General features: G+C 41.0%; 1 protein-coding gene across 3 annotated transcripts; it reads left to right on the top strand.

Moving 5' to 3' along the window:
* The first annotated feature begins 410 nt into the window (after positions 1-410).
* Positions 411-15,290, top strand: LOC138056446 (uncharacterized). Of its 3 annotated transcripts, XM_068902234.1 has the most exons (4): positions 411-533; positions 2,889-2,948; positions 3,503-3,685; positions 8,937-15,290. In XM_068902234.1, the coding sequence occupies exon 4, from the start codon at positions 8,993-8,995 to the stop codon at positions 12,998-13,000; it is 4,008 nt and encodes a 1,335-aa protein (XP_068758335.1). In that variant the 5' UTR covers positions 411-533; positions 2,889-2,948; positions 3,503-3,685; positions 8,937-8,992; the 3' UTR covers positions 13,001-15,290. The 3 variants fall into 3 exon arrangements, with proteins under 3 accessions (XP_068758335.1, XP_068758336.1, XP_068758334.1); XM_068902235.1 differs by lacking the exon at positions 3,503-3,685; XM_068902233.1 differs by lacking the exon at positions 3,503-3,685 and having other exon boundaries at positions 8,933-15,290.
* The last annotated feature ends 11 nt before the right edge of the window (positions 15,291-15,301 follow it).

Genomic DNA, 15,301 nt, shown 5'->3' with positions numbered 1-15,301 from the left:
AGCGGATGCGATGCAAGTGTGGTTGACCTTTGAGTAAAGCAGCAAAGCCCACACATGTACGCATTGCGTACCTATTTTTACAGCTGATTACACATGGGTTCGGTAAATAGATCGAGAAAAGTCAAAGATAATTGCTTCGAATTTAGGAGAATTTAATGCAAAACCGTTCTGTGGTGAATTAAAGTGGGTTCTTTGTAGGCCGTAAGGCTGATGCAGTTGTCGTTTCTGTAAATCATGAGTGGACTATTTTAAACTCTACCGATTCCCGGTTCCTCTCTTTTCGCATTCCTCCCTTTGCAATTCGACCAATAGCCGAAGATCCTTCGTTGAACTTTTGTTTACATCTAAACCGGTCGAAACCAGTTACCACCGGCTTGAATCACCCGTTTTCAGTTTCCACATATTAACCGGTGTAAACCAGTTATCATTCACACCCTTGGTCATTGGTGCCGAAGAAGAGATTCAGTTGTTTGATTCGCCTCTCCTCAGATATCAGGCCTATCAGGAGTTATAGGAAGAGATCACACTGGAAGGTAAAATTCTTTGGATCTAGAGAAGGTTCAGACTTGGTACTCATTATCATTACAGTGGTTTGTTTCGATATATGCGAGAAGCTAACGAAACCACAGTTTCACCTTGCCAGTCCCGGAATTCAGCGGGTTATGTTCTCTCCTCAGCAACCTATCGATCGATTCACGAAAAAAGGGGTTCGTTTCTTTGCTGCATCGTCACTTGAGAAGTGCACTTTATGAAGAGTACTAGCTTATTCTGCAGCTTCAATAGAGCGTAAAAAGACGAAATAATCCCGAATTTCTACCTTATTTCAAGAACCTCCATCAATGGAGCTGCCAAAACTGAACGGATAGTAAGATATCAGTAGCGATTTGGTTTCAGGTTTGTCAGAAATTCTCTTTCTCTTTCGAAATTGATGATGCATACCAAGTGAGATGAATGATCGAGAAAGGCTAAGATCAATACGTCAGCCGGTAATCGTCCTGACTGGAGCTGTGTTTTAGTAAGATCTAAGTAGGCTTTGCGTTGTCGCTAAGTTCATTCACAACTATACGGGTGAACAAGAGTATTATTAGGATGGCTCGGAAACTTTATTATATCATTGATGATTTCCGCTCTTAAAAATCGCTTTATGTCTTCAGTGAATAGGGGCATTCAGTCGTTTCAGTTTTCCAAGAAATTCCGGATCACTGATTCCAACGGAAAAAAATAGGCACGCATTGCGTACGTGTGGTAGTGCACAGCACTTAGTATCATAACTGTCAACTGAGCTGCGTTGTGGTTTCCAGGAGATTCAAGTTGTCTTTGCGTAATATGTAGCTCTATTAGTACACGATATTGTTTTGGTACCGTATATCATTATAGTGCCATGATATATGTCTTAGGTAAATAGCACCCTGAGAAGACATGTGGTTACTAGTAAAATAGTAAACCCAGAAAGATTGAAGAAAATAAAAGGGAATTGAGAAACATTGGCTTTGAGGCTGACATGTTGATCATTTTCAAGTTCCCTTACAACTTCTTTTTCACCACAAGTTTAAGCGTGTACTCTGAGAGTCTGACAGCTTTGCAAGACAAAACAAAACTTCGCTGAATTAAAATTGCCTGTCCGGCGGGGTGAGTATCTGGATGGGAGACCTCAAAATATACGACTTGCTCTTAGAAACATAGGACCGAAATTTCTATTTTAACGCTCAAGAATGCGAGCTAAGCAAGGCACAGATTTTGTTAGACTGATTTATGAAAAACAAAAATTGATGCAAAAGTAAATAAATATTGGTACACAGCTTTCAGGAAGAACAGAACGAAGTTTTCAGGAAGTGTCGATCGAGAATAAAATATTTTGCCATCAGCAACAAAATTTGCGACATGAAGACAACATAAACTTTGAACTGCGAATATATAAAGCTACCATCAGCGAAAAACATTTTGGGAGATTTTTCCTACGTTGAATTTTTCTATTGCACTTTTGGCTGCACAAGTAAATCGCACAATCGAAAGTGACATCGAATTCAGCGGCCGCCGTGATCAAGTTACCTTGTGTGTTTACTAACAACTCCGAGCGCGAAAAAAGGATACATCTGCGTCAAAATGATGGCAAGACACCAAGTTTTTGTTTTTGTTAGTTTGGCTTTTTTTTTAAGTGTTATAGAGTTTGAAAAGAAATGTGGGAATTCAAGACAAAGACCACAATCACCCAACGCTTGAGGTTGACCAAAGTAAAAAATTCACTCTCTAAACGAGGTTATTTATCACCAGGTAATTCTATAGTTTTGTAAATAGCAGCTGCTTTACAATTCATCAGCGTCACAAATTCTTGCCGATTTTGGGGCTCATTTGGGGCTCATTTGTGGGAGTGCACTTGGAGTGCACTACCACAAAGATCCGTATAACTCAATCAGTTTTACACTGGGAAGTCACCGACAACGTGAACCTGATTGAGTTATACGGATCTTTCAACCTATGCTAAAATACTGAATGCTGAATGTGTTGTCACATCCACTGCATGGGAAAGATCGTGAAAGACAAAATCGCCCTGACTAGAGCAGAGGAGCAGAAGGCAGACAGCAGTTTTCAAATATGCTTCGCCACTGTGTTAGGTCGCGGACTCACCCGAGTTGTCGTAGAACGGGGAATTGAATTTAAAACCGTTTCTTAGTGAATTTTAAGTGTGTTCCGTGGGCTAAACCGTGTGATGCAGTTGTCTTTTTCAGTCTGTGAATCGTGAATGGACTGCTTGAAAGACAACAAAGTGAGTGAGATAGTGAGTCGACTGGGTGAACGCCAGAAAAACGATTAATTCTGGATGACTTAAATTCGATGGTTACCACGTTAACAACAAGAAATGTGAATTTTAGCGATTTATGTTCTTGCAGGAGGAGACCATAAGAAGGCAAAGGCAGCCCGATTTCTTCCAGGGATTTTGTCTGACAAACGTAAGTATGACACTCGAAGTTTTGGGAAGGCCCCTAGCGAGAATCTGCCTTGACGTGTTATTTTACTAGTAACTAAAACCTCTTAAGATCTTCACCTACATATACAAGGGTTTATACAGAACGCTTTAGTTTGTAAATAGATTTGTTTTCAAATATGCCCTCAAATTTTTACGTGATTCTGTTTTAATTTTTTCTCTCGCACTATCTTTAATCAAGGATGATGAAGTATTTCTATCATTTGAGGATTATTAAGAGTATTATTATTAAGACATGGCCATTTTGTCCAACCGTCGTTCCGGCAGGATTCGAGTCGATGAGTTTTTCCGCAATGCCGCTACTCCATTGAACCGTGATGATGGCGGCCTTTGGTTTGACACCTATTTGCATCTTTTGGTAAAAGGAAAAAACGTTAATTCTCATGGCAGTATATACACACCAGGATCCCAATAGCAGACATTACATTTAGTCAGGCAGACGAGGCCGTAACCGACTAAACGGAAACCTATATACAATAGTAGTAAAATATAAAAATATAAACGGTCAATTTCTTTCAGCTTCGATCGGTAATCAATCTAGGGGCATGTCGTCTCAACTGGCATGACCTTCTTGTTTACTTTGTCGACGACTGTCACATCAGTTCTGTTGGCTCTACTGAACGGTGGTAGTATCAGCATATACTGGTACATCCCAGAACGATAACGCTTTGTCATTCTCGTAGAGTGGTTTGGGTTACACAGGTGAGTACCAGGGTGGATTTGACTCCCATGATAAGGTCAAAGACCACGAGAAGCTAAAAAAACAAAATTTTAAGCGCTGCATTATGTCTGCTTAGGTACATAGTTTGAGCTAGTGTACCATATCCGGCTAGTACCTGATTACATGATGCTGATGATAATTATTATTATTATTATTATTATTATTATTATTATTATTATTATTATTATTATTATTATTATTATGTGAATTCTTGCTGTTCAGTCTGTTGTATACTCCTGAAGGGAAAGGTCAAAACCATGGTACTAGGGCACAACAGGGCTGATAGATTTTGCTTTTAAGACAAATTAAACCTTCCTTAGTATGTAGGCTGTTCCTAATAAAGTTATTGTTTTGTAGCTCATTGATGTTGATTGCCTCAGGGATTTTTTCCGTGTGCTTTGCAGTCCCTTCTTGATGCGCCCAAGAGCACCTTTGACAACTGGTATTGTTTCTGTTTTCATTCCCCACATTCTGGTTGTTTCAATCTCTAGGTCTTTATAGTTGGAGAGTTTTTCAGTGGTCTTTAGGGAGCTGTTTCTGTCTGATGGTACTGCCATATCTATGAGTTTTCAGGTTTTGTTCTTGTGGTCTTTGATCACTATATCAGGCTTGTTAGCTGCTATTTCTCTATCTGTGTGTATTTGCATATCCCAAAGTATCGTAACTTCTTTATTTTCAGTGACCGTCACTGGTTCATGTTCATACCACTTGTCCGGCACTTGGATATTGTAGTGCTCACATGTTTTCCAATGTATATATGCAGCTGCCTTGTTGTGTCTTTGAATATACTCAGTTTTTTCAAGTTCAGGACAGCCAGACACAATGTGGTGTATCGTTTCCTCATATCTGTTGCATACCCTGCACATTGAATCAGTGCCGTCTTTTATAATTCTAGCATCCATGGTATGATCTTGTGGCCAAACTTTGGTCCTGTGCTGCGATTATTATGCCTTCTGTTTCAGCTTTTAGTCCAGTGCTTCTGAGCCAGTTGTTGGTTTTATTTTGGTCAACATCTGCTTCCTTAGTTCTCTTTGGGTATTTGCCATGGAGTGCCTTAATTTTCCCTTTCATTGCTTTGATAAATTATCTTGGGCTCTGTGTTTTGTCTTCTGTTTTATTCTCTTTGCAAATACAGCGGTTTGTTCACTTTCCCCTTCTTTTTGGATGGAGTACAACTTCTTCCTTTTTTCATGTTCCCATACTAGCTGGAGCAGAGTATCTTCTGAATGTCTCCAATCCTACAGTTGTTGTTTTGTAGGCAGTTTCTATCTGGGTGAGGCCTCTTCCCCCAGATGTTCTGGGTGGTGCATTCTTTGGATGGTAAGTAGTTTTCGTGTCTTTGTGTCTAGTTTCTTAATTTCATTCATTTTTCCAGTTGACGATGTTAAAACTGTATGTAACTACAAGGACAGCTAGAGTGTTGATGGCCTCAAACCTGTTGGCAGCATTAAGCTCACTCTTGAGTATCACTCTTATTCTGCGGTAGGTATTCTTTCCTCACTTTTTCTTTCATGGTGGTGGCACCTTCATTTACTCCAAGATATTTATAAGTGCCGTCCTGATCTTAAACTAATTCTTTGATACAGGTGTCAAGGTCTATTTGTATGTCTGATGTTTCAGTCAATTTACCTCTCTTGAATGTTGCTTTGGCATATTTGTCTAATCCAAATTCCATGTTGATGTCATCGGTGAATTTCTTTACTATGCTTAGTAAGCCTGTTGATTGGTTATCATCTTTGGCATAGGTCTTTAAGTCATCCATAAAGAAGAGATGGTTATTTTTGTGACCTTGGGATTCATACCCGTAAGTACTTTCTAATGAGCTCAGTGGTGAGAGAGCGACACAAAAGGGTAGTGGTGATAGGGAGTCACCTTGGAAGATGCCGCTTTTGATCTTAATAGGCCTTGATGTTATTGTTCCTTTGGCGTGATTGAGGTGCAGAGTAGTCTTCCAAGTTCTCATATTTTCTTTGATGAAGTTGACAATCACAGGGCAGCTCTTGTAAATTTGCAGACACTTTGTAATCTACGTGTGTGGAACGCTGTCAAAAGCTTTTTTATAGTCTATCCAGGCTGTCGATAGATTCTTTTTTTTGGTCTTAGATTCCTCCAATATCATCTTGTTTATTAATAGCTGATCTTTACATCCGTAGCTTCCTTTTTTACACCCTTTTTGTTCTGTGGGTAAAAGCTGGTGTTCAGTTAAGAACGTATATGTTCTTTCCGCAATAATGGAAGTGAGGATCTTGTACATTGTTGGGAGACAAGTAATAGGCCTGTAGTTTTTTGGGTTTGTTGTCTCTTTTGTTTTTGGTAGTAAGTACGTGAGACCTTCTGTAAGCCATTCAGGTGTTTCTTCTGGGTTCTCAATGATGTTTGTGTAGGCTTTTGACATATCTCCATAAATGCTTACAAGGTGTTTAAGCCAGAAGTTGGTGACTTTGTCTTTTCCTGGTGATTTCCAGTTGCTGGATTTTTTGATGGCATGGGTGACCTCGTCAGACCTTTTTTGCTTTCTTATCCATTCTGCATGGGATTTGTTGTTTTCCCAGATTTCACTCCAAAGCTGTTCAACTTCATCAGATGTTGGCGGTTCATCCACATCAATCTTTTTCTTTCCTAATTCTCGGTAGAACTTTTTGGCATCCTCTTTAAAGATCTTATTTTGGCGGAAGTGTTTGTTCCTCTTTTCAAATCTTCTTCTCCCTTGTGCTTTTGCTTGAATTTGTTGATTTAGTATTTCTTTAGCAGCTGGTATATCTGCATCCTTTTGATGTTATAGCGTTTTTTAATTTGATCTCTTTTTCAACCCTTAATGTTTGATCCTTTTTCTATTTCTGTCAAGATGGATGGATCACTTCGCTTTCTTTTGATTTCCTTCTCGAGTTTTTCTTTCCATGTTGGTGTATCTCTTTTTCCGACTTTAATTTTCTTTGGTTTTAAGGCAATTTGATCTGTGATGATCGAGGCAGTGGCACACACGATTTGGTTGATCTCAGTTAAAGTGAGGGATGCGTTGATGTCCCTTCTAATTTCCATAATAGCTGAGTTGGCAGTACTATGATTACCTCGCTACCACGGCGATCTTTATTATCTTTTTCAGGCTGGGTCTTTCAGCGATTGCCAGTTCCTTCACTACTTCCCATTTTCTTAGTAAGTCTAGATTTATTGTTTCGGTATTTTGTGGGTCCACTGCTATTTCAGACCTTTCATAGGGGATCACAGGTTGGTACTAGTATTTTGAGTTTGTTCCTGGCTAGGGGTGGGTGATGTGTTGGTCTGAATGGTATTTGTCTTGATGTCATCCAGCTCGGCATCCGTGAGGCGTTTATTTTTGATGATGTCTCTTCTTATATTAGCTAGCTTGTTGGCATCGAGGTATGGTCGTTTGGTCGGGTTCTTGCGTCTCCAAATGCTGTAAGTCTCATCCGTAGCAGATGTTTCTGATGGATTACGGGTGGCATCATAGTATGCCTCCATAACTTCTTTATGCTCATTCCGAGTCCATTTCTGTCGTGTCCGTTTTGACGGATCGAATTTGTGGTGTTGACACTCAGAAGGCCTCTATGTGGAACATCCTCGGCGTGGTTATCCTCTGGTACCTTGGGTTGGGTAGAGTTTGTTCCAGTAGCATACTTTTCGATCTCAGCCTGGTCCCCAACTGAAGATCGTGGTCCTTGTTTATCCGCGCGACGACCGATGTGGCATGAAAATCTTGTGGTGCGAATGTCATTAATAATAGAGTACTATTTACCCATAGCGGGGGTGTTTTATTTCTTGGTACCACTAATACGTGGGTTGCCTACCATGGCTTAGGAAACCCACTCACCACAGGGGACCAACCCTTAGCCCTTAAGACCCTTCCCTGTGGGCACAGGAGCTCGTTACCCTGAGCATGGGGCCCTAAACAGGTACTAGATTGCTGGGAAGGCAGCTACCTGGTTCTGGCATGGGCAGGGGCAGACCGACCCTGCACAGCCCTCTTCACGAGCTGTGTCCTACCCACTTATTATTGTTATTATTATTATTATTATTATTATTATTATTATTATTATTGAGCACACCCTCGTTTTCCTTTTTAGGCAAATAAGTCAGTATGTAAAATAACTCTTTTGATAGCTTTTGATCACCTGATGAAGACACCAGACAAGAGATTCGAAACGTTGAGCTACATTCATATTTCTCCTACCAAAGTAGCACTGTATGCTATTACGGATGTTTCTAGGTGTATTGCCCCCGTGAGAAGGATGGTAGACTAGTTAATGAACTTTATTAAAGTTTCAAGGCTCCTAGTGCTGCGGCATTAACTGGGGACACTGAACATAGGAATCTAATCAGTTTAAGGACGGTGCCTACTATTTTTTATTGCGCATACGTTCTGCGCATCTCGAGATACTCGGATTTCCTATCGGTGATGCTAACTAATACAGGGTTATTTTTGCGCGGTTTTAAACTATCCGGAGAAAGTAGATCTTAGTAAGTACTCTTGGTATCCAAGAAGAAAATTGGGGGTAACCATGCATTTTTGAGAGATAATTAAGCTTCAATTTTTTGAAAGAACGCCATACATTGCTTTGTATTTGAAAGCTTTTTACAAATATTATTCGTGACTTATCTTTGAAAAATGCGTGGTTACCCCCAATTTTCTTTTTGGATTTCAATACCGCTTGTTAAGATTTACATTTCCTGCAAACTGACTCAAATCCGAGTTAACATTAGTTTTTGAGGAGAGAGGTAAACCGGCGTAATCGGAGAAAAACCTTCCGGTGCCGAGTAGAGAACAAACAAACTCAACCCACATATGAAGGAACTATGTACTAAACACATTTGAACTGCAGGAATGAACCAAGTTACGTTTTGAGATCATCGCAGTTAGGAAAGCCTGAAAATTCCTTAAAACTGAGATCATCTCATAACTTAACATGTTTCAACCCACATATGACGCCGAGTCTGTGAATCGAACCCGGACCACATTTGTGGGAGACGAGTGCGCTCACCACTGCGCCAACCCTGCTCCTTGACTAGTTGCTTGGCAACAGGCGGAAAGACAACTGAAAAATCAGTCCTAGGCAGGACTGGAACCTACGTCCTCCGTAACACCAGTCAGATGATTGCTGCTACAAGAACTCCTTGGGACTAGTCCTTAAAGACCCTAGATAAACGACCTACTTCCCTAGGGGGTCTTGTTGGTCAAGTTTCAAAAAAGAATTATGTTTTCCATTCCGCAGATAGTATTACCTAAATTGGATACTTCCAGTGATATTTTGGCGTAAAGAACTGTTTCCAAAATGTCTGGGTGGAGCCACATAATCCCGGCACTGGGTCGTCCATTTGAACTTGGTATGCTTTATGATCGCCGCTCAGAGAAGCTCTTCCTTGGGAAAACGCTGTGGTCTTCCGATCACCTGTCTCAGGCGGTTAACGTTACAACCAAACCATATACCAACTCAGAAGTCCTTACGGAAGACACAATTGACGATAAAACAAGTGCTCTCAATGTTGAAGCGAGTCTTAAATTGAGTTTCTTGGCGGGATTAGTTGATGTACAAGGAGCAGCTAAATACTTAGATGACACAAAGAAATCGAGTCGCCATTCTCGCGTGGTTCTCAAGTATGAGACAACGACTGAGTTTAAACAGCTGACTATGGAACATCTGGCACGAGGAAAAGTCCAGTATCCAGAAGTCTTTGACCAAGATAATGCAACCGATGTAGTGGTAGGAATCCTGTATGGAGCAAAAGCGTTCTTGATCTTTGACCAAGACGTTTCCAAAGATGAAGATCTAAAGGAAGTTCATGGAAATATGGAAGTACTGGTAAGAGAGCTACCTGGTGTCCCTCTTGATGGAAATGGGTCTGTCGACATAACTGAAGACCAGAAGAAGAAAACAAAGGCAATGCGTTGTAAGATGTACGGAGACTTCAGAACAGAAGAAAGTCCAACTACTTACGAAGAAGCAGTGAGGGTCTACAAACGCCTGCCATCATTGATTGGGGACAAGGGTCAGAACGCAGTAGCTGTTCAGGTATATTTATGCCCGCTAAGTGAAGTCGATAGCAAGGGGCAAAAAATAGTGAGAGAAATCAGTGCTAATTATATCAGCAAGACATGTGAGATTCAAGAACATTTACGGTGGGTGGAAGGTAAATGTAGTGATCTTATGAGAGAAGACGTATGTTCGTCGTTCTCTAGAGTGAGGAGGCAATTAACAAGCTTTAAAGACAAGATCTCGCGCTACAGGATATTTTTCCAGAAAAAATTGTTCTTTCTACTTCCAAGAATCAGAGGAGGAGGAGCAGAAGAATCAGTTCTTGACGATATTTTGCAAGAAAAAGAGAGTTCCTCCTTCGCAAAACCTCACCTGGATGCTTGGATGGAGGAAAAAAGGAACGAAATTAAGAGATTGCAACGTATCATTGACTCCTTGGGAGACACTCGTTTCGTTGGTCCTGAAGATGTAAAAAACGAATGTTTGGATCTGAGCAAGAAGCATATTGTGTGCTGCACATTTAAAATTGGCAAGGAAGACGATCCTCAAGTTTTGAGTATGGATGAATACCTCACTGGAGAAGCTCCGGCAGAGTTAAATAGATGGGTATCAACAGGCATTGATGATGAAAATGTCATACAGAGAATTTGGAAGATTATGAAACATTTCGGACTCAAAGTTTTAAGCACGTATGAATACCTCACTGGAAGTGCTCCGGCAGAGTTAAAGAGAATGGCACCAACAGGTACTGATGATGAAAATGTCTTAAAGAGAATTCTTGAGACTCTGAAATATTTCGCAGAACTCAAAGCGGCAAATGAAGACCACGAGGAAGTGAAATTTTTTGCCACAGAGGAATCTATGTCCGACAACTTCAGTGGAAACTTGGGAGCATTCGTCTACCTGTACGAGGCTGGTGATCTAGTTGATGACGATTTTAAGTCATCACCAAAGCCAGAGAATCTAAATACAGAGAATGTGCAAGATGATTCTATCGAGCTTCTGTGGAATGACCCGAATTTCAGCCAAAACAAGATCAAAAAGTACAAAGTTCAGTACAAGAAAGTTGACGAAGTAAACTCCAACTGGATCACTCAGTACTCAGCGTGTAGAAACGAGGCTGAGCAAGCTACTACCGTATCTGGTCTTCAACCTGCTATCAAATACTTGTTCCGAGTATGCGCAATAGGGCAGATTGCGGTCAGCCAATACAGTGATACTTTGTGTGAAACTACTAAACCAACAAGTCCGCCTGGCAAGCCATCCCTTGTAGCCGCAACGACTGACACCATTACCATTGCTTTCACGAAACCCAAGAACATTGGAAAGGGGATTGGAATTGAGAAGTACAAGATTGAGTGGAGCACCAATTCCCAACAGATGGACGAAGTTCCGCAGTACACAGAAGGTGCGTCACTCACTTGCACAATCAGGGGTCTTCAAGCAGGAGAACATTATAAATTTAGAGTTACCGCAATTTGTGGCATTAAAGGAGAGAGCGGTCCAAGTGAGCTTAGTGACCCATTACAAACCACAGTTCCTCTGACAAAATTTGAAAAGATCGAGATTCTTGCCCACTGCGCGATTGTCCAACCACCTGAAGATGGAAAGCCAGCAGTATACACTCTTCCTCTAACACTTGTGCACGAAGACAGTGGTAGTAGACTGCGTAAATTTGTCATCAATCTTCAAGAGACTTGGGGGCAGTCACCTGGTTTATCTCAATCCATTCCCGAGAAAGTGATAATGGTTGTCGGTTCAACTGGCTCTGGTAAGACAACCACGGTGAATGCCATGATAAACCATGTCATGGGAGTGGAGTGGAAGGACGACTTTCGTTTCAAGATGATTCACGAGCTTTCTTGTAACCAAGGAGCGGAAACTATTGGAAATCAAGCACACAGTCAAACCCAGTTCGTAACATGTTACACTCTACCCTACGTGAAAGGATTCAAATTCCGTTATAACCTCACTGTTGTGGACACGCCTGGCTTCGGGGACACAAGAGGAATTGAGCGTGACAAAGCGATAACAGAACAGATCCGTAGATTCTTCGAAACGGAAGGTTTAGCTGGCATTGATCATGTTGATGCCATCTGCTTCGTGGCCCAAGCTGGGAATCCGAGGCTCACTCCTACCCAGCAGTATGTTTTCGACAGAATCCTGTCCATGTTCGGAAAAGATATCCGGAAGAATATCTTGGTACTTTTTACCTTTGCTGATGGGCAAAGGCCTCAAGCCCTTTCAGCAATGCTTCAAGCTAGAATCCTAGAGGATGAAAAACACTTTTTCAAGTTTAACAACAGCGCCCTGTTTGTCGCTAACTGTGGCGAAGATGACGAAGACAACTTCGACAGAATGTTTTGGAAAATGGGACTCAAGAGTTTCGAGAAATTTTTTGCAGGCTTGGCCCAGATGGAACCAAAGAGTCTCATACTTACCAAGCAGGTGTTGAGTGAAAGAGCTCAGCTGGAAGTTCGACTTTGTGGCCTGCGGGAAAAGATTGAGCTTGGAGTAAATAAACTGAGCGAGCTGCAGCAGTTAACGAGAACATTCAAGCAACATGCAGCCGACATCAACGCCAACAGAAACTTTACGTTCTCTGTTCAAGAACCACGCCGCACACAAATACCGTTGGAAACCGGTACGTACACTACCAATTGCTTAACTTGCAACTATACCTGCCATTACCCTTGTGGAATCCCAAGAAGTGAAGACAAGAGTAGATGCTGGGCCATGACAAATGAGAGTTGCAGGGAATGTCCAAACAAGTGTCACTGGACAAAGCACGTGAATGACCAATATCGCTTTGAAACAGAGTATATTACAGTGGAAAAGGAATATGACGAGATAAAAGACATGTACAATGCGGCGGTAGAAGGCCAGAGCCAGGTGGAGGCTTTGATCGAACAAGTAAAGGAAGACTTCAACCGCACCAATCAAATCGTATTGAGCTTTGTCGCCGAAATGCAGCGTGGTCTTAACAAGTTGTCAGAAATTGCCCTCAAAAAGGATCCACTAGAACAAGTGGATTACTTGGATCTTCTCATAGAATCCGAGAAATCACAGGCAAAACCAGGCTGGAAAGATCGGGTAAAATCGTTGCAGACAACAAGGGACGCAGCAGTCCAAATCAATCGTCTTCGAAAGCCTGGATTCGACCCGTGGGAAGAATACCGAGAGAACGAGGAGACCCGTGAGTTCTTTCGCACACAAACTGAAGAGGCTCAAAAAGGATTCCTCGGAAAATGCTGGGACAAAACAAAGAAGGCAGCTGGTAAGGCAAAAGGAGCATTGTTTAGCTAAAACGAAGAAGGATGTGGATTAGTTTTAACAATGAAACTGGAGAAAAGCTGAGATGGAAAACAAAACTCAAATACTCGAACTTCAAAATTAGTTAGAAACCTAGCTAGCTAAATTAACTTTATTGTCAAAAGTCTTCGTATTCGAGTGTTTTGAACACCATTTACCTTGCTCAAATGCGTATTTCCTTTTACTCTGAGCAGCTGTGAAGTTCGCTGATTTTCTTTGCAGATTAAGTGCGGTTTTCACAGGTGGTCAATGCACATGATCTAACGACCATCTTTGCGAACGTTAATTCAGAATTTTCTGTAAATGTTAGATGAAGTATAAAATTACCAACGTTCAAAATTGGTTATTGAAGAAAGAAACAAGATCCGAGCGTGAGGAAACCAAGGGCGCTTCCCTTTAGCCCACACCCGATGAGTGAAATATTGTGGATCAACAACGTAAAACACAGAGGAGGATCCCTTAAGCTTTCAAGGACGGTGCCTACTATTGTTATTGCGCATACGTTCTGCGCATCTCCAGATACTCGGATTTCCTATCGGTAGTGCTTACTAATACAGAGGTATTTTTGCGCGGTTTAAATTTATGCGGAGAAAGCAGAACTTAGCAAGTGCTCTTGGTATCCAAAAAGAAAATTGGGGGTAACCAAGCATTTTTCAGAGATAATTAACCCTTAATTTGGAAAGGAACGCCATACATTACTTTGCATTTTAAAGCTTCTTGCTAATGACTGACTGACTTAAGCCTTTAGGTTCCCTGTGGAACATAGGGCCGCAACAACACTCCTCCAACGCACTCGGTTCCGTGAGGTCCTCCTCAGCTGTGCCCATGTCGTACCAATGGCATTCACCTCTGCATCAGTGCTCCTGCGCCAGGTCTGTTTCGGTCTTCCTACTTTACGCTTTCCTTGTGGATTCCAGTCGAGGGCTTGCTTGGTGACATTTGAGGGGGACTTCCTGAGTGTGTGGCCGATCTACCCCCACTTCTTGCTAATATTGTTGATTAATTATTTTAGAAAATGCGTGATTACCCCCAGTTTTCTTTTTGGATTTTAATAACACTTGCTGAGATCTGCTTTTCCCGAATATTCATAAAACCGCCCAAAAATACCTTTGAATTAGTAGGCACCGTTCTTAAGAAGAGCATTAAGACAAAACCATGTATGTATTCCTGTTTTGGTCACGGTGCTACATCAAGAAAGGCGGCTCGAGTACCAATTACAGCTGATAGGTTTTTATTCTCAACGGCAATTTATTTGAAACGTATCAATATGCTTTATTTCGAAGCGGATTTTAAACGATCTTCTTCCCTTATTTCGTGCAATATACATTTAAAGGTGTAGAGGTGCTGAGTATTTAACAATTATTCTACGAGGGCGCGCTAGAAATGAAGTATTAGATATCTAAGTGCGGTTATAATCACTTTATATCCAGCAAGCCCGAGTAATTAAAAAACTCCAGGGACCGGTTGTTCGAAAGCCAATTAACTTTATCCAGGATCAGCGTAAGCTTTTGTTTCATGTTTTCAACTTTTTGGTGAAAGTTTCTTTTGCCTGTTATTGTTCTTCAAGATTGACTTATAATTTAAAGTTTTGCCGAGTATCAGCGTTGAACAGCATTTAGTAGTAGAGATATAAACTCCATAGTTGATCTTTAATCTGAGTTTAGCGTTAATTGGCTTTTGAACAACCGGGCCCAGGCTTTTTTGGTGTTCCCGGGAGTAGTATTGTCGACTAAAGCATGCATCGGTCCAAAACGGTTTTTGTCGGCCATTTTTTCTCAGAGCTGCAATAATGTTTTCAGTTCGCTTCAATGCTGACGTGTTCCTTGACCATATTTGGTAGAGCAGATATATGAACTGATAGCTTGTGTCCAGCGAGCTAATGAAATTGCTAGAAATCTGATATCCGTAGTTTAGTTTTTAATAATTTCTGTTATTCTAATTTATATGATTACTAAGTGATTTCGGTCTTTTTCAATCGAGCGCAAAATCAAAACAGTAGGCTATTATGGGAACTGTGACTGCATAAAAGGTGTAGAGGTGTTAAATATTTTTCTGTGGTATTCTACATTGATTTTTAGTGTTACCAAGTGATTTCGGGCTTTTTCAATAGAGTGCAATTCGAAACGGTAGGCTATTATGGGAACTATGACTGCAAAAAAGGTGTAGAGGTGTTGAATATTTTTCTGTGGTATTTTACATTGATTTGTAGTGTTAACAAGAGATTTCAGACTTTTTTAATTGAGTGCAAAATCGTATTTAGCCAATATACCATGAGCATCATCCATGTTGTGTTAG

Source organism: Montipora capricornis, chromosome 7 (assembly GCF_036669925.1).
Source record: "Montipora capricornis isolate CH-2021 chromosome 7, ASM3666992v2, whole genome shotgun sequence".
Lineage (NCBI taxonomy): Eukaryota > Metazoa > Cnidaria > Anthozoa > Scleractinia > Acroporidae > Montipora > Montipora capricornis.
Note: the sequence above shows the minus strand (reverse complement) of the source record. Positions and strands in the feature narration are given on the sequence as shown.